Source organism: Amphiprion ocellaris, chromosome 9 (assembly GCF_022539595.1).
Source record: "Amphiprion ocellaris isolate individual 3 ecotype Okinawa chromosome 9, ASM2253959v1, whole genome shotgun sequence".
NCBI lineage: Eukaryota > Metazoa > Chordata > Actinopteri > Pomacentridae > Amphiprion > Amphiprion ocellaris.
Window position 1 is genome coordinate 17,379,359 of NC_072774.1, and position 24,828 is coordinate 17,404,186.

Genomic DNA, 24,828 nt, shown 5'->3' on the forward strand with positions numbered 1-24,828 from the left:
GTCTGATTCCTTTGCTCCCTGCCAGTATTTTGAGCCAAAAATGAAAATAAAAAGGTCGCACTGTAAGTAAGTTTCCACTATTAAAGTTAAGTCTTCTCTTGGGGGCTGATCCCATCAGCTTAATCAATTTCAGGACAATTTCCAAGCAAAGTTTAGTAATGCTGCTATTTGTTCTAATCTCACGACAAGATTAAATATCATATGATCTCATCTCTGACCAACCTGGTCCTGCATGGTAAAGATTTGTCTGAACATAACCATGACCTTCCATTTGATTTTTTTATGACTGACTTCAGAACAAAATGGATGAAGCACTTCAAGCATTTCGTGTTGTGAATTTGTGAATCGGCATGAGTGATCAGAAAGACATTTTTGCCTAGGTGGATGGAAACCCACTGCATTTCAGGTAAGTTTTGATCCTGAAATGAACAGCAATACACACTTACAGCACACTGACACTAGTGTATGGTCAAGGACATACCTTAAAATTTAACATTTTCAACCAAATTCTCCCCAGATTTCATCCTGACACATTTTGACCTGCAAATTTACCAAATAAGTGATTCTGGTTTGACTTTTACAGGGATATCAGTAGATTGAAAGTGCCCAGGGTGAGCAGGTATGCAAATGGATGGATGAACATCTGAATATAGAACACTTACCAACCCAACCGACGATCAAGAATTTGCTTAGCAAATGGTAATAACTGGTTGAAGGTGTTAGTAGCACAAAAGTCTTTAGTTTTGTTTTTCCAGCAGAGTAGCTGCTGCAAGGCATGATTCAGCATGTCATTATGACTTGAATTCTGAAACTGCTATTCTTAAGTCATCAATGACTGCTCCTGGTATTCCAAAAGCAAATTGTAAATGCAAATTAACTGCTGAAGACTTAAATTTCTCGCAAATCTGTTGTACGAGCAAATTAAGAAAAGAATAGAATTTCTATGACATGCAATGTATAAATGTAAGGAGTTTTTTTTTCTCTCAAAGTCTATTCTGTGTGTTTCATTTCTATAATAATGCTCAATTTGCTATTATGAAATTAATGTTACAAAAGACAAACGATAGAGCAAGGGATGGAGACCAGTTGAGTTTAAAAAAACAAAACAAAAACTAAATCATGCCACTGATCTGTTAAGTAGCTTTAGGAGTGTTTTAAACTTCAATAAGTGTCAAACCTTCTTATGTTTAACCACAATTTAATATTTTCTCTATAATACAAATGGTACAATTTCAAATGTTAACATAATAAAAGACTTTGTGCAAATAATGAATTGTATTAACTACTGATGACCACTAGAGGATGTTGTTTTATTTTCATATATGTAGGCTCTAAACAGAGCTGCAACAAGCCCCTGTTTTGTCCCTGTATATTTTTCATGGTAATAAAATGTTTTTTGTTTTTTTGTTGTCCAAATAGGTTTATTCCTCAAAATCATTCAAATAAATTGTAAAGATGGTGAGACATCAGAACCTTTCCAACCTCAGAGACCTTCGAGGTTGTCGTCTAAGAGGAGTGGTCCAAAATCCAAATGCAAAATGCATGTTAGCAACAATAAGAACCATATAATTACTGTCGTGTCAAATGGCTTTGCCACTGATTATTAAGCATGAATAACAATAAATTATTTTGGACATAGCGTTTTTATTAAAAATAAAATATAAAAATGGTTCAAATTGATCATTAACATCTGTATCACATTGTTTTTCCATCTTTTATCATATGCTTGTGCCATTTCCAACCACAAGAAACCTATTGGCCAAATCAAAATTCACTATAACTCTATAAACATTGGCTTGAGTAGGAATAATTTGGGCTTGAATGTGGTTATCACGTAGCTTCACAAAGGTAATAAAAGGTTTTCCAATCTTTGGCCTGAAAATGTCTTTATATCATTTTTTTTTTAACATTTTACATCATCAAGACTACTCATCTGAGGACAAGTGATATGAATGAACCATTTACTAGCAATTATGATTGTTAAATTGAAACGTAGTCATAGTAAACTGTTCGTTATTTGACTTACATAGAAATTCATTTTTATTGAAACAGACATTGGAGATTCAAGCAGACATTTATGCCATGAACACCACAAATGAAATTCCTTCTGTTCCTTTATTTTGAATACTGTGGTTTCAGAGCCAGAAAGAGAATATCTCAAAAAATAATTATTTAAAAACGCCCCAGAATCCAGTTTCTTTTGAGTATCTGCCTTCCGTCACACTTAATGATTCCAAGGCAATAGGAATTTTAATACTTCACTGATTTAATATCTACGTCCATCGAGTTTGGTGACTTGTGAGAGACAGATTACAGAAACCAAGTAGGCAGGATTGAACAGACATAGAGATACTGTGACGATTCCTTTATGCCAAGTTCCAAGATCGAACTTTCAGTAGAGCATCTATTGCTCACTGGTAAACACACCTGTTTTTTCAAATTCGGTGCTTCCAGGTTGTAACCCAGCTTTCTTAAAAATAGTGTCACAATTAAATGCAGTAGTTAATTGAACTTAACGTGTAAAACTGGATGAATACACCTCTATTCTGCTTTTACTTGTGCTCATATAGGAAGAAAAGGTTGGACTTTGTTGCCCCTGAAGCTAAACGACTAAACTGTACAATGCACATCTACTGGGCGCTGTTGCATCCTGATGGGCTATTCGTGAGCTGTCCCTGAAAAGAACAGCACGTCCCAGTTCCTCATCCTGTCGTCAGGAAGCAGACGGGAAGAGACAGAGTAGGTCAGGTACCCAGCCTCGCATCAAGGTCCCCCTCATACAGTACACAGCATCCATGTTTTTCTGCCTCCACACTGTTATGCAACATCCTGAGCAGCACACGCCCTCATTATATGGTACACACCGCAGCACACGTCTTCTCCTCTAGCAAACATCCACAATCTTTCCCTTCCCTTACAGGGTGAGGCTGGAGTTACTCTGTATTCTTATTGTTGTTAGCCATTCATATGAACACACCAGATCTACCCACGTGTTAATCAGTCTCAAGATTTTGTGTCTTCAAATCGTTTCCCACTGAAGACGTAATTCTTTAAAATGGATTCCAAACATATAGTTTCTTTACAGCTCAACAATCTCTGAATAGCCACAGAAAAATGTTGCACAGACACAAGGAAAAAGTCAGCTTTGTTAATATCTGTGCTGGATTACTCTATATTTGATGCTGTAATGGAGATTTGTTTGGTGTATGTGGGAGTCAAACTATAATACATGAATGTGTGAGTCATTGGTAACATGAACTCACACAAGGAACAGGCCACCTACTTGTCACCTACTGGGTGTCAAGGAACACATCACACAGCAGGTTATTTTTTGAAACTTCCACAGAAATTACACCTAAATGCAGCCAGTAACATAACATAACTGTGACACCAACCAAGTCATCTGTGGATTAGAGACATTTTGGAGGTTTTTAAAACAGAGAATGTGACCTGATCTCCCTTCAAAAAGCTAGAGTTAGATTTGAACTCTAGAAAAATATCACATTTTTGCCAAATTAGCAAATTGATAATATGCATATACAATAAACCAGTGACAGTGATGTCATTGAGCCTGTTCAAAAAACTGTAGATTGCAACTATCAAATTTGATGCAATACAAGTGAAGCTGCACCCATAGAAACTAGGCTGATTGTGTTACGCTCTGACAGTGGAGGAAGGTTGCATTTTAAAAGCACATACAGTGTAGCGTTGTAGCTTCCACAGTGTAAAGGGTCGCATTTAACCAAACCTTAATCATAGAAGTAAAACAGAAAACTGCCATTTTCTTTCCATCATATGAAATCCACTAAATAACCACCTATGTTCCCTGTAGTTATGACAGTTTGTTGGGTATGTTGTTCTGCCCAGGCAACAGAACAAACAAAGGCATGAATTTAAAGGGCATTAATGAATAACCTCTGTCATTCATCTACAAGGACTTATTGAAAATTTTAATACTTTGTTGCAGAAATTGACATTTTTACTTTTTGGTGGCATTAGGAGAAAAAAGTGTTCAAAACAGAGAAGTTTTTAACTTCAGAGGAGCATGACTAATAAATATTTTCCATAGCAATCTGTTCATGACATTTTAGCAGTTCTTTTCCACAAATAGAAATTTTTACCTCACCCTGGTACAAAAAGAGTCAATAGTGTCATTAGGAATCATCCTCTGGGGACCATGACTATCTACAGCTAACATCATGGCAATCTGATTAGTTGTTTCTAAGAAATGTTGCTCTAGGAACCACTGTTTGAGACGTAGATTTCAGATTCCATCCATAACTCAATTTGTCACATTACAGTGACTAACAAAACATTAATCCCAAGAACTTGAGAGAATTATTGACTGTCTAACATAACTGTGAAATACTGGGAGGAAGGCATTTTTATTAACAAATGAAGTCAGCTTTCTGTACAATGCCACATAGCCCCTTTCCCTCTCAACTCTCTAGGCATTTAGCTGACAGTCTTATTAGAGCCTCTAAAACGTGTAGCTCAGGAGAGTAAGCCTAAATAAAGTTAAACACATACAATCTGCTTCTTTTCTGCCGTGAATGCAGCCACTGTTTATTGTTGGCTGTCCATAGCGAATTGCATTCACAGTTTACCCATATAACTGACACTCTCAACCAGAGTTACTCACAGTGAGGGCAAGAGCAGCAGAAAGTTTCATTTCTTAAGTCAGCAACACTACAAAGCAAACTTCAGTGTGTGGAGGCAAATCAAGAGGGCAGACAGAAGACGGATAGTAATGAACCCAACAGGCAGCATTTGCCAAGACTTGATCTTATGGGTCCTTTATCAAGACAAAACCTGCATGTTTTCACTGGATATCAGGAATCCGCTGACAACGTCTTGTCCTAGCAGGACCACATGAGGGCTGGAATATTTCAAATATTTGGAAATTTCCATAACAGAAACGTGGTTAGAAAGATCTTATTCTAGGATATAAATGTCAAATTGTATATTGCTTTCATTTTCACATTGTTCTTGGACTCCCTAATACTAGCTTTTATTGCTTGCTTTCCTGTTATGAAAAGTTTAATGGACATGAGATACCAAAGAATGACAAATTGATACTTAAAGACATATCATTTTTGTCATGTACGTTATGATGTAGTCAGATAACTCAAATGAGTGTAGTGCGAAGGGTCACACATAGAATTACACTACTGTGAAGCTTTTTTAGCCAGTTCTTTTGCGTTCATGATACATTTGCTGCCAGAATTACATTACCCAGCACGAAGTAGCAGACAGACAAAAGTTGCTGACAAGCTAGTGGAAAATCTAGCTGGAATAGAAAAAGATATTTTTCAGGAGTTAAAATTGCATTTTTTGTGAAAAATATTGCATGCATTATAACTTTTCTGTGATATCCACCAACATTTTTTTTGTCATTTCTATCATCCTCCCAATTTTTTAGCAGTAAAATCTGTTGTATAATAACACATGATTGTTGTGTGGGACAGCGGCATCCATTGTCATAATCTACCCGTGTATTTTATGATCTCTGTCAGATGAACAGAACAGTGCTGACAACTTACAGTATGTATTTACTTATTCCAATCACAATATGACATAATGTGACAAGAATGGGCAGATGTCACACTCTGTTATTCTTTTGCTTGCCACATACATGTGATGAAGTATTTTACTAAAATTATATAGAGTGAAAAATATTCTGATTTAGTGGAAAAGACTTCATGGAGGATCCATTTGTGTGTCTTTGCAAGCCTTCTCAATCCTCAAGATGCACCAACATTGATTTCCAGGTCACAGACAAGAGGAAAGAAGACAGGAGATCAGGAGGCTGAAATTAGTGACATTAGATGAGTTTATAGTTTCATGTTATCAATTTGTTTTAGAGATTGTCTGCCCACTAGTGGCTACAAATCTTATAAGTGCTCAAATAAGCTATGGAAAGTCACAACACCAAAGCCATATTTATGTCTTTGTGTAGAACATATCCAGCTGTGGTTCCATCAAGATGTCTGTCTTAAGCAATGTGTTGATCTGACGATACAGCTCTAAGCTTTAGGTTTTATCTGCTATGAGTGGAAGAGACTGAGCTTTTACCACATTGAGAAACGCTAGGCAATTCTCACAGGGCAAGTAATTTAGACGTTAGGTATGTCATGTGAGCAGGACTATGTCTTCTTTTAGTTTTTGATTTTCTGTCATTGAAGGTTTTTTTCTGTCTTGCCATGGTGGATCACTCTGAATCCCTCCTGAATAGCTGCTTTGTCATGTCAGATGTTATATACTCTTTTTTTTATCCATATTTCCATGATAAAAAATGAAAGTTTAATAAGGTTGTCAACGGTGTTCCCCAATATATATATTCTCTATTTCAATGCCATTTTACTTTCTGAAGACAAATTTTCCTGTCTGGAAGTAGCATTCATCACGATGACAGTAGACAAATCACCACAGACAGGTCCATTCACACAGAGGTCAGTAAGCCAGGGCTGTGACTGAGGTGTAAGAGCAGCGCGAGGACACTGCACTCAGTTTCTTCCTCTTTAAAAGGGTTTGACATATCCTGTTATTCAAACAAATCACCAGCAGCCCAAGGAAACACAGAACATGCTGATATGACTCTGGATGTCCTTCAGGCTCCGTAGGACAATGTGAACCCTTACTCCATGCATGTTGCACTGCAGCCCTGCAGGGAGAAGGGAAAGTAGGTCTGCATACAGATATGTGTCAGCGATCACACTTTCACCTTCAGTGTTACTGAAGAAGCACTTTAGAGGATCTAATCCACTCTTTGGCAGCTATACTGAGAGTCAGTGAACAGCAGCCAGTGTTAATGACTGGCTGTATGTCTGCAGTATACTGTATGTAGAAATCAGGTTGAAAGTAAGATAATAAAGATAATAATTTATCATTTTTTAGTGTTTGAAAGGGACACAGTTTAAATATTGCTACAGTTAATCAAGAAGCAATGAGGATGAAGTCAAGAAATAGGGTTGTACTGGAAATATTTTTGTTCAGTGGGGTTATGCTTTATTCAGTATTTCAGGTTCAGCTCTCGTGTCTATTAAAATACATAGCACAATTCCCAGCATGCAATGCTAAAATAGCAGATTAGAATCTGTACAAGATGTGTTTCTAAAACCCAGAATGAAATATTTTGCAATAGTAGGAACAATGTATTCAAATCAGTTTTTTCTGTTGTCAAAATCTTATTTTTCTACTGTCAAATCAACCATACCATAGTTTCATATGTTACAAATGTTCCTGTCAAAGCGGACTGTTGTTTCTTTTTAAAATTTTACTCAAAGTTGTAGTCAGGATTTGATTTTTCAACTATGTGATATACTTTCTGTAAATGTTATGATCTAAAGATATAAATAATAAAAGCGTTGCAGACATAAATGTTCTGAGTCTAAAAATACTACAGACATCCACTTTATTACCATACTGAATTTAACATTTACTTTGAAGTTCCTCAGAATGACTCTGACATACAAGGGAAGAAGTATTTATCTAAACTGCCTTTCAGTATCTTGAGTACATGCTGTCTATTATGAGTGACATGCAAAAGATAAAAATTGTATCTTAACTTTCCAGCCAAAAAAAAGCCTTGATAAAAAATACATTTATTATTTTGCTCTCGTTCAAAAAAGCGCCCCCATTGTTTTGTGCTTTGTAAGGAAAGAAGTTGAAAATTCCGACGACGAGGCTCCTGGGAAAGTCATTTTAGGTTTTTTCTTTTGTTTGTTTTTTTGCTCCACTGATTGTCTCCTTCCTTAGTGCTTAAGCTTCTAAATGGTTTGCATCTGAGCTGCTCCATCAGCCTCCGCCCTTGAGGTCAGCAGGAGCATAGTGCTGGTTATGCAACCTCTGTAATGCCACCTGAGGCTTCTGTCTTTTCAATCTCTGCTCCCTCGGTACTTACTCCTCTGGTGAGCAGAAGGAATGAAAACAAAAGATGTAAGATGTAAGGGGTCAAAAGAAAGCCTGCCTCTGTAGAAACCCCATGTGTCCTTATATCTGATGCAGTTTAAGTGATATGAATGTTTTGTGTTCCATTTCAGGCTCTCCTTCACTTCACTGTGTGCAGTTTGAAGTTTATATTGACGTGTTCTCAAAGGTTTACAAGCACAGTGCAGCATGCAAATGCAGTGTACTCAGAGTTAATGGATTTCTGTCAATGCTGAAAGTGTGGTATCTGTTCATTGTGTTCATGCTGCTGGTTTCAGTTGCTTTTGCCTTTGAAGTTACATTCAGACCTCTTCATTGAGTAGTTATCTTTGGAAGAAGTGTCTCACAATGATGTGACTTAGTTCTGAAATCACTGATATTTTGTGACAAAAAAAATGTTAAGAACAATCAAAGTTACAGTTTCATACTCAGACATAAGGTTAGGTTTACAAGCAAATAAGAAAAAAATATATTGTAAGACATTGTAAGAAAAGAGTTAAACAAATTTATCTAATTCGGACTGAAATTAACTAATGTTATCTAACAGTAGCACATCAGACATGACATTACATAAAAGTCTTTGTTTTTTCTTCACAGAACTGCAGAACTCTTGCTTTATCTCCAACCCACATTTAAAACCTTTAATTTAATCCTCATCTATAATTACGTTAAATGTTGTTTCTCAGTTTTGTCTCTAACTAAATAAAATGTCCTTTAAATGCTGCATTTTTTTCAGTCAGTGTTTCTAGGAAGAGATATGGTTTTGTCACTGGCACCATAAAATTAGTTATCTTTAAGTGGGGAAAAAAAAGAGAAAGAATTTCCCAGAACAGTAAGTGTTTCTGGAACTAATGTAGAGATGTGTGTCACAGAACAAGTCACATATACACAGGACAACCTGACCTTACATTCAGTCCAAAGGGCAGGTTGTATCCAGGGAGGTGATATGGGTATAATCTTCTTACATGGTGTGTGTCATTTTCCAGTAAGATAGCATTACATCTGAAGATATAGCACAACATCCTGGAAATGTAGTTAAAACAAAGATACAACACAAAATTGTATTGGATATGGAATAAAACTGCACACACAAAGAAACAAACAAGCACACTTTTATTCCTTTCATGATGCCTCACCATATATCACAAGTAGTTTAGTGTGTTGGGGTTATTCAAAGGCTTTAGTGTCATATGCAGCAAAAAACAAGCTATCTGTACAATGAAGTTCTTAGATCTCTGTGTCTCTATCTTGTGCCATGATTAATCTATTTACAGAACACATTCATTCAGACACACTCATCACTTGCATCTACTCATACAAACTGAGGCAGCAAATATGAATAATGCAAAAATATAAAAGAAGCAATGTGCAATATTTATTGTGCAGAAACTTAAGATCTGCATGGTCATACGAACTAAGGTAGGCATTGTTGAACATACAAAGAACAGTGAAAATAGGGCATGTGTTGAAGAAACTGTAAAAATGTATGTGCAGTGTGTCATGGTGCAAAGGTCAACGTGTGAAAAAAAGATATCCTGTAGTGCCACATTGTGTTAAGTCCTTTGGGTCCTTTGGTTGGTGGTGGCCTTGCAGAGACAGGGACTTCTAAGATGTGCACATTCTAGACGAGGCAGAAATGCAGAATAACATTTAAACCATTTTAAGGCAGGAAAGGATTATTCTCATAACAAACAAACACACAAAAAAAACTTCTGAATATGTAACTGAAACAGACAGAAATGCATATAGCCTACATATTTAGGAGATAAATCAATGGCCAATGAATGACTTTAAATGGATTAAAGATGACATGTATTGGAAATCGTCAAGTAGATGTTGAGACAGTTTACTTTATAAATGAAACTGATGTCGAAAACACAGGAGACCTCTGGGGATGTCCTGTGGCACTGGGATGGTGGCAGTTAATTCTGTGGGTCCTATGGGTTTCAGGGTGGGACCTACCTAGATCAGGCTTGTACATCCCACAGATGCTAAATAAGATTTGGATCTGGGGAGTGTGGAACTTGAGTGAACAGTTGAGCTCTGTCGTGTTCCCCGGGCCACTCCTGAGCAGTTTTTGCAGTGCGTTGGGGTGCATTGTCCTGCTGAGAGTGGCAACTCGCATCAAGGATTGCAGTTGCCGTGAGGGATGAGGGGGTTGGGGGTTGCTTGACCTGCAATGTTTAGATGGGTGGTACATGTTAAACATCCACGTGATTGTCAGGACTCAAGGTTTCCCAGCAGAACATTGCATTTTAACAAGATAATGATGATGTTATGGATGTTATTCGCTTTACCTGTCAGTGCTCATAATGTTGTGGCTGATCGGTGTATAGTGTAGTTTGTCACTGAAAAGAGAAAGAAACTATACAGACAGTATAATTTGTCATTGAAAAATTGCACGTGCAATACTGATGCCACATCTTCACTGTAAAAGAAATATGTGCCGATGTGTATGTTTACAGGTGTGTATATATATATATATATATATATATATATATATATATATATATATATATATATGTGTGTGTGTGTGTGTGTGTGTGTGTGTGTATTTATATATACATATTTATATATGCATATTTATATATATATATATATATATATATATATATATATTTATATAGTTGGTTACATGTATGTATTGGAATTGTTTCTATTTAGAATTTTTTTGTTGTTGTTGTTTGTTTTCGTATTTATCAGTCCGATGGTGAGCTTGTTGCATCGGAATTTCAGTCATAACGTGCACCAACTAGTGTATGTTCTGGTTGACAATAAAGTGGCTATTCTATTCTATTCTATTCTATTCTATTCTATTCTATTCTACAATTTGTCATTTAAAATAAACTCTGGCATTAAAAAAAAGAAAAAGAAAATATTTGTAACTGAACAACTTGAATTGGCATTGAAGACAAAAAACTTCCATTGAAAAATAAAACATTCTTTTTTTCTTTGTGAAGTTTTTTGTGTGTTTTGATGTGATTTTCAGTGACAATTCTCAATTTTTATTATTGTTACTATTATTATTATAATAGTAGTGGAGCAATTACACCACCACTGTTGCAGTTTGGTGTTATATCATCAAAGTTTTTTTTCAATTTTGCTTTTTTTTTTTTTTTTTTTTAACAAATATTAGCGGTCTGAGACTTTGTAAACCAACCAATCCCTGCTGTTCGGCACTAAGCGCCCCTCATACCGCCTCCACAGCCCCGCAGAAGGGGGCGGTCCCGGGCTGAAGCGGAGGCAGAGCTCGGGTCAGTTCAGCTGCGGGCTCAGTGTGAAGGTAGAGCTCAACCGGGGGCAGACGCTGCTGATCGGCCAGGTGGATACCAGCCAGGATGTTCCTCTTCGAAAAGCGTTTATTTTGATTCAAATTGTTCTTGTCGGGAGACAGACGTTACGGTGCTGAGTTCGGTCAAGACCGATGAACCTGCGGTGGCAGCGATTGTAAGTAACGTCTGTCTTTGTTCGGCATCTCTCTCTCCTTCACCCCCAGCATGGACCGTTTGGAGAAGGAGCACAGGTCGGACGACGAAGCTGAATATGAAGACGAGGAAGTGGACCCCAGAATTCAGGTAATTATTCTCCACTTTCACTCCTTTATTTAGTGTTTTTTAATCGATAAGGGTTCATTGTAATCCAGCCGACACGTCTGTTTCCACACCGCTGTGGCTAACGGCAGAATCCTAGCATGATGCAGCCCCCGGAGAAGCTAATTTCAGTTTCTTTGTTGGAAATATAAGTGATATTAAACTTTACTTGTTCGTTTTTTTATCTAAAAATAACTTCCACGGCTTTGACACTTCACTGCCGGTTGTGTGAAGACAGCTGCTAATAAAATACTGATGCAAATGTGTTGGAAAGCCAAACCGGTTCATGCTGATGTCATTCAAAAGAGGCAAAATTTTGAGCTCCAGTTGGGCTTGAAGAACAGAAAACCAGCCAGTTCTGTAGGTAAAATTGTGCATTTTCCACCAACACAACATAATGTCAAAAATAACTGATGTATTTTAATGCAGAGATTTTAAACAGAGTTGCAAAGTCTTTCACAAAGGCAGATACAGGCAATACATATTAATGTGAATTTATTTGGACTATAAAGGTGATCATGATTAAAGTTTTTAAATAAGTAGGGGTGATAATGATTTTCTAATAAATCAATAGTTTAATTTGGGGAAAAAATGGTTTGAAAACTGAAAAATATCTGTCATTTTTTGGTTATCAATTTACTATGATGTAAGACCAAAAAAATGCATATCATCTCAAATGAGAAGCTGTAAATAGTGAATGTTTTTGAATGTTGATTTTTTTTTTAATATATATATATATATATATATATATATATATATATATATATATATATATATATATATATATAGTGTTTCACTGTAGTTCGTATTGAATTCTATGTTGAGGAATTGATGATTTCAGCCTCAAATGACGTAGATGTAAATCCAATGCCCACTGGTGTTATTGTGCTTTTTGTGATGAATTTTCAAGTCAGCTTTAAAGGGTTTGTCAGTTGAGGAAGTTGCTAAGAGCTAGCAGTTCTTTCAATTATAAGTGAAAATTTTCATACAGTTAAGTTGTTCTCGATCATTCTTCTTTGTGATCCTTTAAAATGCACCAGTGTCTTCTTGTGCCCCCCATCACTGGTTGCATTTGTCAACTGGTTAAACAAAAACAGTGAGTTTTGTTTGAATGTATTTTTAGGAAAAAATTTTTAAAAAATCAAAGATCAGAGCAAAGGGTGAAAAAATACAGGTAATTTGGGGCAGCAGAAATATATTATTTCCTTTGAATCATCTTGTGATCCCTTTGGTTTGTGTTAATATTCCATGTTGGTTAGTAACCAGAGCTAATTAATCCTTAATGTTCAATTAGCAGTTTTTCTCTTTTTGAGTAATTATTGTTGGTTGGTTTTTCATTGAGAATTTTATAAAAGATTTAAAGATGCATTGATTCAATCCATTGGGCTGGTTTTGCTGCTGACTTTATTGTGGTTCTGGATTTAGTGCTGCAACAACCTTTGGCCTCATTACATAATAGTCAGGCCAATGAGGTCTTCACAGTGAGACTTCACATTTGTGTCTGCAGATACCTTGATTTGAGGTATAAGAGTCTGTATCGGGGGCAGCTGTTCAAATCAGTGCATCACTAAAATGAAAAAAGCATTTCTTTGAAGAACATATATTTACTGTCATGTCCACACACAGTTTCAGTGGTTTTATTGTCCAGGTCCATGGGCAACATTTTAGATAGTTGCCATACATTCTTTTCTGTCCCACATTCATGTAATTCATTCCAGATGTTGCTAGTCCCCTCTCCTGTACTCCCAGGTATTATATTGCATACGTTTTTGCTCCTCCTCTTTCATTTATGTCATCTCTCTGTTGTTCCCTCTTTTCCAGGGGGAGCTGGAGAAGCTGAACCAGTCCACCGACGACATCAACAGATGTGAGACGGAGCTCGAGGTCAGTCTGTCTGTTGATGCACGCAGAGCTGTACGCATTAAATGTGTTTACGTTGGGTTCGTTTTTGACTGATAGAGCATGTAATCGTATGCGCGCAACCATGGTCAGCAGATGCGACTTCACTGTTCACCTCTGCTCAAAAAAAGTGTTGACTGACAGCTTGTGAAATCAACCTGTCAGTTTGGCTCTTAAGAGAAGTGTTGTTTTTCTCACTGTGTGCAGATACAGCAATTTTTTTTTATTTTTTTTTTTTACTGAATTACAGCTGGACTTTTGTTCTGTCTCCAGGCCAAATTGCTTGTCAAGTTCACATTTTTTCTCTTGTCAGCACATTTCAACACAGAAGGAGTCGACATGTAATTTGTTTCATGAGAAACAGGGAAAGACTTTATGTTACAATAAACTAATTTGAACAGTTAAAGCGATATTATTTTACTGATGGCTGTTTTCAGTGACCTGGAAACCTGTGACTACACCAGAAGTAATACACTGCAGGGATAAGATGCTCACTTGGGTCATTAAGGACACTGAAGTGTCATAACTGATCTTTGAATGCCTTTAAAACCCAATAAAACCTGATGACTTATGTTTTTGTAGGTCAGCACAGTAGCTTGCAGCTTTATAGAGGTGAAAGTCCAAATTCTTGTTGCCCTTCAGTGTATGAAAATTGTACAAGGGATCAATCAGGAGTTAAGTTGTAAATAAATGTTTCTGTTTTATTGACTGAAAGCCTAATACACTTCAGCTAAGTGATGCTACAACAGTTTGGTGTTGTGCAAATGATGAGCAGGCTGACAGACTTTTACACATTTTACTTATTAACTGAAATACTTAAGGCTCTGATTCAGGAGCTGTTAAACTGACTTGGTAGATTCAGCTGGAAGTTTCTCGTGACACTGGTGTAGTGTTGTCAGTTCAGAAACTTACAGTGTGGAGTGTCTTTTCCTCTACAGACTATCTTTAGCCTCACTTATTGTGAAGGAGTGAGCATTGTCAGATCCCAACTCTATAAATGCCTGTAGGGTTGTGAGTGATTGGAATCAGTATTGTTCTGAGCAAAATAATGCTCCTTTATGATAGTGAATGTAAGTGATTTTGAATATATGAAAAAGATAATAAGCTTTTCTAATTGCATATTTAATGTGCTAACAAGTTGACAATCTTTCTTCACATTTATTTTCTGTTAATTCATGTTTGAAGCAGGTGGAATATATATGTTAGTTAATGGATGGCAATGTCTGTTTGTAACTCATTTTGCCACTTTGGTCCAGAATACAGTATCTGCAATAACTATTGGCAGTCATGTACACATTCACTGTTCCTAGAGGTTAAATTACACTGAATTCGGAGACCCTCTGAGGTTTACATTTTTTGGTTCTGTGAGTGAAATTTGCTTTCTTTCAGAAATTGAAATTCAAAGAAATCACGATCATTAGTTTATAATGAGTACAGGCCTTTCAGCCATTCATCTCCTTAGTTGTGGTTTGGTGAACAGTATGGTCAGTTGAACCTGTTTGCTTGTCTCCTGTGGATATCCAACCACAGTATTAATTGTTCAACCTTGATGATTCATATTTCTGCCCTTCAAAGCGAGGTTGTTTTCATGTCTGACAAAGACGTCTCCTATTCAGAACTTAAATTAAATCCACTAGTGAAATTTTGGCTTTGAAATTGCCTGAAGTAATGATACCTTTCACTCTTTTTGTCAGCAATGAGGACACTGTCATCTTTTTTGAATGACAATGCAAATATAGTTTATTTGAAGTCACAATAATCAGTATGCAATCATTTTATTATTTGACCCCAAGAGGCTGTTATTTTAAACATTCATACTGCTCATGAGATAAATAAAGAGAAAATTGATTAGAGAAATAATGTTCCCAGTGTTTTGAAACTCCACTGATGTGAAGAAGATAATGCACCTCCAAAGCAGTGATGCAAATGATATTTAGATAGCGAATAACCACAAGTAACAGACATAATGCCTCAGGGCATAAACTTGTAAAGACTGAAGTGCATCACAGTGTCAGCGTTCAAACCCTTGGTGAGAGGACAGGGACCCTGCACTGCAGTCTGCATCAACATCAGTCTAACAGTGAGATACAATAGAAAGGACAAAGAAGCAAAAAAACAAGAATATTTGTTTAAGGCTCTGTTGAAATAATTGGTGGCTGTGTAGCTTTATTGTCTGTGATTTGTTTCATGTGTTACAGTGGAGTCTGTCTGTACAGTATCTGGACAGTTTCATGTTTGTGCTGTACTCCAGCATATTTGAGTGGAAATGGAACAATGACTATGAGGTGGAAGTGCTGACTTTTAGCTTTAATTTGAGGGTGTTGTTCAAACCCACATCCGATAAACAGTATGGAAACTGTGTTCCTTTTTTTTTTTAATATAGCAGCCAAGGGTAAGAAGGGTCACAATGTCTTCCTTCCATTAAAGCTGAAAGTCAGCACTTTAACCTCACATAGTCACTCTTTCACTTGAGATCCAGTGTACAGAGCCAAAATGAATCTACTGTAAACTGTTTAGTTCCTGTTCTGTGTCTCTGAGGTCATTTCATTGCTGATGAGCAGAACATTAACTGACAATTTAGATAACCGGCAAACAATTTGAATTAATCATCAAGCAATGATGCAGAACATTTACTGGTTTAAGCTCTTACATGTGAAGCTTTTCAGATTTTTTTTCAGTTCAGATAAAGTATATCTTTTCAAACATAAGATTTTTGGGGTTTAGGCTGTGAAGACAGTAAAATTCATGAGTCAGTAAATTAAGCAATAATGAAACTAATTATTAATACAGTCCTAGTGAGATGAATATCTTTAAAGTTCATGACAATCTATTCAGTTTGTTCAGACAGTTAAAAACACGATTGCCAAACTTATAGTGTCCCCACAGTCCAGATATCATCATAGTCATTAAGACTTCCTAACAGTTCATCTACTAGTGGTGTTAAAAATATCCAAAAATACAATGACATTGTTAGGATAAAGTTCTTGTCAATACAGTGTTACTGCATCAGTTGGTGTCTTTTGATGTGGAAAAGGGAACAGTGGGGAGCGATTTGAAGGTCAATAGCAGATGAATGAATGAAACAGACGAGCTTTTTCAAGGAAGGATGTAGAGGAGAAGAGTCGATGAAGGATTAAACATGAGTCTGACAGAACAGCCAGCGGCAAACAGTCAGCTTGAGAAGGAGAATAGGCTGACATCTTTGAGACTGGAGGGCAGGATACAGTCAAAGTGTTGCTCAACTTTAGACGTGTGTGAAGGCAAACTGTACTCTAATGTTGTTCAGGTCCCTGATCTAACAGCTCAGACTGCTGCAGTCAGCTACTAATGTCAGCCAATGTTACATGTATGCTAACTCTTGGTCTCGGAAGTGATGCCGTTTTATGTGTCTATGTGACTGCTTAGCTGAGCTTTGATTTTGGGATGGCTAAAAAAGGCATGGTGCCTTTAGTGTTCCTTTCCTTCCTTTAATGTTGTGTATTTCTGTTCAGCATGTGTAGAAATTCAAAGCTTAACAAGCCTGCCCTGTCCCTGGTTGCAGTTTTTATTCAAAGGAATGATCTAATAAAGCAACGTTCAAACATCTACTCATTCCTTTCATTAATTAGTCAGACAAACACAAGTGACCGGAACAGGACATATAGCAAAAAGGACTTTCCAAGGTGACTTAATTTCTTTCTAGGCCTCTCTGGAATTGCTTTCGTCCTTTGCAGTGTTTGATGTGGATAAACTGCAAATTACAGAGGTCATCAGACCCAGTAACCCAGATGTTTGACATACAGGGACAAAAGATGGCCGACATTACATGGCCTGCTAATGCTCTACTAAGATCCATTTGCACATTGTGCCATACCAATAATAATAAAAACATTATCTCCAGGCATGTTTTAGTTATGTCTAGAAAATGTTGGAACTTACTGTTTCGTAATTCTGTCTTGAATAGTAAACTGACACACCAGGCAGTCATAGTAAATACGAAATCCTCATTCTTTGATCTAACCCAATAATAAGTGAAGATGAAACTCCACTTCATCTGACTGGTTAGTCGAAGACATCTATCCTAACTTGCAGGAAGACTTGTTTACTACTTGGCCATATGTCTGCTGGTGACCACAACAGTTATTTTTAACCTATAACAGAGCATTATCTCTTTATAATGAGGTCTCCATTAATGTTATTTCTTCACAGAGGAACAGCTCTCTCATAGTCACATCTAGTATTCATACAATTTCTAATGAATGTACTGAACAATAAGCATCTTTACTCTGAATGAATATAACATACTGCTGCACAGAAGTCTCTTTATTCTCTAACCTTAAGACTTCTGCCTTATTGGCTTGCATTCGTTTACCCAGAAATATTATGCAGTCTTGAACAGGAAATTTTGCATCTGTTTAAGTGCATTTGTTTCTCACCTTGGACCCCTCTTTTATCTGCTTGTTCTTGATTTGGATGGCAAACGTTTGTTCTACTTTATTATTAAGCTGATAGTGTTTAGAGAGAGAAACATGGTTTCAATGCAAATGTAGAATGTGGAGTACATTTTGGGGAAGTTCAACGTATGTGTGACTTTGTGGACTGTTGTGGCTTTTAGTCAAAAATATCTAAGACTATACACTGCAGAACAAACAACGTACTCATCTGTCAACATGATCACAATGATCAAAGATGTTTGAAGCTGTGAGAGGTTATTATATGATATTCTAAGAAGAGTAGCATAGATCTTGATTAGTTAAGGATTGATTTGCGTAGAATTGTTTAGTTCAAATGAACTGGAAGCAGTATCCATAATTACAAAAATCTGACAAAAGGTCATCCAGAAACAACGTTAGAAAGACATAATTACAGCCAACATGGTATTCACATGCAGATAAAAGCTCTTTGTCTGCAGAGTAACACTGGCTGGATAGCACATAGCTTGCGTCGCCAAATTTGCCACTTGCATGCAACAATTTGCACCACAACATCAATTCCTTTTGTCCATTTTAAGTCAGAATAGTATTCAACAGCCTTCATCGAATGGATTTGCAAAGTTGTAGACAACACTGACTCCTCATGGGTGTGGAGGTTGATTTAGAGGTCTGAAAGCATGCTAATGGAACACCTTCTGTGCTTAAATGTAGGGCGCTATGATTTTTAAAGTCAGTAAAAAAAAACGATGTTTGTCTGCACCACGGTGGAAAAGCTTGTGTCTTGGATTGATCAGCAAATATCTTGTTTACTGAACAGTTTCTTGGTAACCTTAAAAGCAGGTCAGAGATGTTATCGGTAGGAAGGCATTTGACCTCATCTCTTTTCCCTGAAGAGATTCGTTCTGTGTGGATCTGTCAAATTTCTGACCTGTTTTTCTACTAGTTTTCTTTTTATCATGTTCTTAGAAGGTTTTCTGCCATTCAGGCCAATTAGACAACCCTGATGTAATTTCAAAGATGATAGTCTGAGAAATTCCTCTGAACAAGTACCAGACAAAGTTCTGTACAAAACAATGGCACAGACTGTTTGCTTTCTTTCCTGGTGATTTACAGTGTGAGCACTTGCCCAGGATTAAGTCAAGTTTGCTTGTGGGAGATAGTATTTCTTCAGCATTATTAAATGCTTTTTTTTTTTTTTTTTGCTTTCTTTGCAGTTTTAGGTGCTTTAGTACATACTGGCTCTGACTCATAGCAGAGGCAGCAATAGTAAGTTTCACTTCACATTACAACTTTACAGGCTGTGAGTATAATAGAGGTCAGGGGTTAGGAGCAGCAACACCATGTCAGAAGATGTGTTCAAAAGCTATATTTCCTACAAGCTACACAAGAGCATGTTCATTGACAATCGTTGAGGTGAATAGCATCTTATTTGATCTAAAACCGAGCTCTCTTATTGTAGCTGGCAGTGAAATCGAGGGCTGTCTCATCCTTGAGTTGATTGCTTCTTTATCTTAAATGCTTCCCATAACCAACTCCATTTAAGACAGTAAAACACTTTTTCACTAAGTGGGGTTTTGGCAGAGCACTGAAGTTGCCTAACTCAAGTTAAGCTTTCATTAGGTGACGCATAGCTTAAAGTGATGAGAGTATTCAGTGTCTGGGTTTAGGCTGAGAAAAGCCATTAAATCCCTGTTGGGAGAATTGTAGACTGTGTTTGCACACCAAACACTGTGCTACTGATTAATTTGCTAACTGCAAATTCATGCATATGTTTTGGAGTGTTTTTTTTAAAAAATATTTATCTACATGATAAGAGGTCATGGAAATTTAGGTGTGTCCTCAAACAGTTAAGATTGTTTTGACAATCAGGGAGGAGAGCGCTGATTTTACTTATAAACTATAGGTGCAATTTTGCAATTTTTTCAGTTTTTGCACCACCCTCTTTAAATTACTAAATCTTTTCTTTCTTTCTTTTGATCAGGATGCAAGGCAGAAGTTTCGCTCGGTCCTGGTGGAGGCCACAGTGAAGCTGGATGAAATGGTGAAGAAGATTGGCAAGGCTGTGGAGGAGTCCAAGCCTTACTGGGAGGCCCGCAGATTGGCCAGACAGGTCAGCCAATTACACATGGAAGGAAGGAAGGATAGATGGTGAATGATGAAAACTTTCAGAACTGTCTTGGGTCAAATCCAACTCAACAGATAAAACAAGTCCAAATCAAGTCCTAGGTATTGTCAAAGCAAATTTTGAGTTTAATCTCAAATCCAGATCAATTCATAAGTTTTCATTTGCAAATGCTGAGCGATGAAATAACATGGCATGTGCTGATTTTCCTTTCACAACATTTTTTTGCTTTGACATGCACTAGCATAATAATTACATATTTATCATGTTTAGTGATGCATCACCAGGTGGTAGTCTCATTTATTTTTAATTGTTGTGGGAAATTACCAGTGCAGATGTTGAGACTTGATTGCTTTTGCCTTTAAAGCAGGTTAAGTCTCAAGTAAGTTGTACTTGAGTCCAAATCTCCTAGAAAATAAGGAGACCTGTTTTTTGGGCGGAATGATATAGTTGACTACATTAATGTTAAAATAATCAATAACCAAAAACTGAATACTATTGCGTCAGTCATCGTTAGTGTCCAACCCTGATTGGGTGCTCAAGCATGGTTTTAGAGTTCTCATGCAGGTGTGTTTCAGTAGTCTTCACATTGTGTTTCATTATGTGGATTCTTTTCTAAAAACAGCTCTAGCTTTTGGAAATGAAAGTAGAATTTTCATACAGAATGTTTCATAAATGTCAGCTCAGTTGATGGGTAGAATCCAGAATTTCAATACAGCTTTAATTGGTGAGGAACTACAAAGTCGTGTCAGACCACGTTCTCACTTCCCTTTTCAGCCTTGCCTCAGCAAAATGTGTGTGTGTGTGTGTGTGTGTGCGTGCGTGCGTGCGTGCGTGCGTGCGTGCGTGCGTGCGTGCGTGCGTGCGTGATGTGTGTAAATAAAGGGGGACTGAGCCACCTGCACATCACGATAAGACGCCATGCAGCTGTCAGTGGGTAGTCAGGAAGCACAGGGATCGACTGAGACTCTAAAGGCTTTATTGTGTGGTCTCATGTTTCATATAAGAAAGCTACTGGTGGTTTTCACAAGGAGCTAAACAATCGCTAGAAATCTAAAGGTTAAGTTGCCATGGTGTGCTGAAATACAGGCAATGATGAAAGAGTTTCTGTGAAGTGACACTGCAGTTGGACTTCCCCCTTTCAGCTTTCTGCCCTTTTCTAACTCATTTAAACCAGGTTCTCTGAGAGCACTGCTGCTACCTTTATGATTAAAGTCTCATGGAAATGTTAAAATAGAAATTAATCAGATTTGTTCTCAAAATATGACATTCTTGAATTCAGTGACATCCAAATGCACTGCAAGGGCTAAAATACACTGTGAATTTCCTTGGTCTTTGGCATTAAATAGCGTGTTCTAGTATATACGTAGTTTTGTCACAAAACCCAAAATACCTTAAGTTTAACAGATGATTTATCCGATGCATTTTGTAGCTTTGTTGTGTGCTTTTGAGATTCCATTTGGGAATCAGACCCTCTATCTTTAAGGTTTTTTCCTACATAGAGGAATTTTTGACACGCCCCAAACAGGTTTTAGCTAGTAGCAAAATGATAAAAATAGAATACAAAATCAATAAATAAATGAATTAACCAAGTACAAAATGCGTTTTACGTTATCGAATGGTCAGACATGATAGAAGAATGCATCCATTTTTGACAAATAAGGTAACACAGACTCAGCATCTACTTCATGCTTACTGTCATGAGTAGTCACTCCTCAAAAGCCCATTCTTAGCCAGGAAAAACCCTGACGTTGTTACCATTAATGCTGTTAGTTCAGGCACCAAGGCCACAACACAGACCATTTATTACCTATCAATGCAAAATACTGACCAGAATGCTTTGCCGTTATGGCAGTTATACAGATTAATTGCACATTATGAGATAAATGGAAAGCATGTCAAGTATTTGTAACAGTTTAGGTTTAAGCAAATGTCTTCTGTGGTTGTGGTGTACCCAGCATCTCTACATTAATGGAACTGGGTTAAGGATGCCCAGCATGTGATCGTTCTAGTTCTTTCTACCTGTCAGCTCACCTGCCTTCCCAGTTTTATTTTTGTCTCCGCTCCACATTTGCTTTTACTTCTTAAGCACATATATGGAAGGACTTGAGTTCAGCAGACGGCAGCAACACTCATTCCTTGTGGATGCTTTTCCTGTGTCCCTAGAAGAGACATGCTTTAAGGCAAGAATAAATAAATGGAAACAAGATGATGAGAAAGGGGGAATAGGTTGCAATTGTGGAGTAAGAAGAGGAAGATAAACGTGAGAGGAAGGAGAATCAGAAATGCGGAAGAACAAGGTTGTGACAGGGTTTGTGTTTTCCTGTTGAGTGAAAAAAATGTACTAGTTGTACGAGCTGAAGTTCTATATGAACACACTTCGCTGTCGGTTATACTGCACCACTCTTCTAAATGCTAAGCCAGGCGAATATAACTTGATGTCAGTCTGACAAAAATAATCAGTTAAAGTTCCGGAGAAGATTTAGTTTGGCACATGATGACTCTCGATGACCCACTTTTGCTAACATTGCTTGGTTGTTCTGTGATTTGAATGTGGAAAGTAATACTGATGTTGTGCTTTCTAAAGTGTTGTTGAGAAAGGCATCTATTAAATGTAAAGAGGAAGTTCTTTGGTCTTTACTTCTATCTTCTCTTTTAGTATTAAATTCTCTCATTATTGTTGACCTTATTTGTAAAGGTTTTGTTTATTTCCCATATTATATATCTTTTTATGTGTTTTTAAATGGTTGATGGTGCAGTGAAGAATAACTATCCTCAGTAGTACAGTGCAGTAGTAAAAGTTCAGTTTGGTGCTTGTTGGGTTTCATTATTATATTTGGATTCAGGATCAAGATTTAATACAACCCACATAGGTTAACGTATTTTTTAATTATAACAATTTCGACGACAGAGATAAAGGTTTTTCCATAGTTCTTCTGGGTTTAGTCAGCAGTGACAAGGCAGTGATTATTTTTTTATTGTATTGTGATGGATATTCTGTGTCCCATGATAAAAGTGGAAAAGTGCTGAGACTTGTTTTTGAGTGGAAAAGCACTGAAGGTCATGAAACTAAGTTTCTTTTTGAGTGAAACTATACATTTTGTCAGCCTGCCTCATTGGGCAGACTCTCGCTCTGATGTCTTGTATGTCAGAGTGACTGTCTGTTCTGCTGCAGAAAAAAGATTTTGTGCACGTTTAAGGAAAACCAAGAAACAATGATCCTGACTGTATGGTGTTTATTGATAAGTTGAAACCTCCACAACAGTACCAATACTCATTTTATATCCTGATGAAAGGGCATTCTTTATCACTCTGGATTTTTTACATTAGAATAACACCACAATTGGAGAGACAACAGTAGTTTGGCAAAAATACTACTTTGTCTATTATTTCAGTGGAACCAGTGATGGCACAAAAAATGAAATGGAGCCTCATTTGGTCAGTCAAATACATACAAACACACATGAATTAAAAATTACTTGGTAATGTGAGCACCATAACATCAATCTTCTTTGTGATTGGTGGAAATAATTGCCCTTATTTACTTGTAAAAAATCAATCAATATAAGATTAAATCCTGTATACTGTGTGTTTTTGGTGTCTGTTATGGCCATGGCTTTACTGCTCAAACTGGCCTTCTTTTATGTTTCACATATACCTGAAACAACATGCACACACATGAATGCAGTATTTTGCATTGTTTTAAGATACTTTTAGTGGGGCTGCTGTGTTAAGTGCAGCCAGAGGAAGGATATCTGTGCTTGAACACGGAAAAAGAAAACTCAAAGCTGCGGGAGTTCAATAGCACACGCCTTGTGCTAACATTACTGCAGTATGCACCCCACCGTTTTCCAATTTTCTCTCCATTAAGTCGTGCCATTATCTGTTCTTACGCTGACAACTGCTGGCTAAGACGATAATTTATTGAAATTAAGTTGGCAGAAAGAATATCACATAGTCTGCATAGATAACCACAGCAGTTATAATATGCTCTTACATTATTTTTTACATTGTGCATTGACCCAGTGTGCTCATGCTTCTGTGTTGGCATGTTGGTTGAAACATTTATTGAAGTGCACTTGAAATGCTCATTTATCTCCCCTACAAGTTTTCACAGCAGGTCTGAGGCTTGAAAACAGGGACATTGAAATCACAGCCAGCGCTTCTAACCTCACTGTAGATGAATCCACTCGCCTATAGAAACATTTTCTGTCTGGTGTGTCAGTGTGTGCCTGCTCTCCAAATTTCTCCCTGGGCAGATTTAGCTGTTGTTATGCTTCGTATCAACAGAAAATGATAAGCATCAGTTTTGGTAAGCCACATTTGTTCTACTCTTAGATCTTCTCATCATTTGTCTCTCTTTGTCCCTCCCTAATACAGCGTCTTTGTCTTTCACTCAATCTCATGGCTACAGGCTGCAGGGGAGTTTTTTTTTTTTTTTTTTTTTTAGCTCTTTGCAGTGTTTCATTGCGCTAGTCTGCACCCAGGCATTCAAAGCCAAGGCTTTATTTGCGATAAGTCTGGATAGGAAGATTCTGGATGGTGTTTTTGGGCTCCTATGGATACATAAATATTGTATATTGTTATTAAATCTTATGATGATCATTTAATTATTGAATATCAGTAGTTATCACCTGCTTTATGCTATTAAACCTGCTTGTTTAAAGACACTTCAGGCTGCCATGAAGGAGGATTGTTCTATTAAAAAATAGCATTTTTTTTTAGAGCTAATTTAGAGGACTGAGGAGGATCCTTCAGAGCAGATACTTACTGCTCAGCAGAAAAAAAATGGCACCAAATCCCTTGCAGATGTTGAGTATCTGTTCATCTTGTCTTGTATTCTTTGCTCTTCAATCTAGTCTGTCTATATTTAAAT

General features: G+C 37.1%; 1 protein-coding gene across 1 annotated transcript in view; it reads left to right on the forward strand.

Moving 5' to 3' along the window:
- The first annotated feature begins 11,162 nt into the window (after nt 1-11,162).
- The window catches only part of sh3bp5b (SH3-domain binding protein 5b (BTK-associated)), a 44,381-nt gene continuing 30,715 nt past the window's right edge, over nt 11,163-24,828 (forward strand). Inside the window, exons 1-3 of the mRNA XM_055013838.1 lie at nt 11,163-11,504; nt 13,341-13,403; nt 19,812-19,940. Coding sequence (XP_054869813.1) covers nt 11,427-11,504; nt 13,341-13,403; nt 19,812-19,940 — 270 coding nt within the window. The 5' untranslated portion in view covers nt 11,163-11,426. The remainder of the gene's footprint in view (nt 11,505-13,340; nt 13,404-19,811; nt 19,941-24,828) is intronic.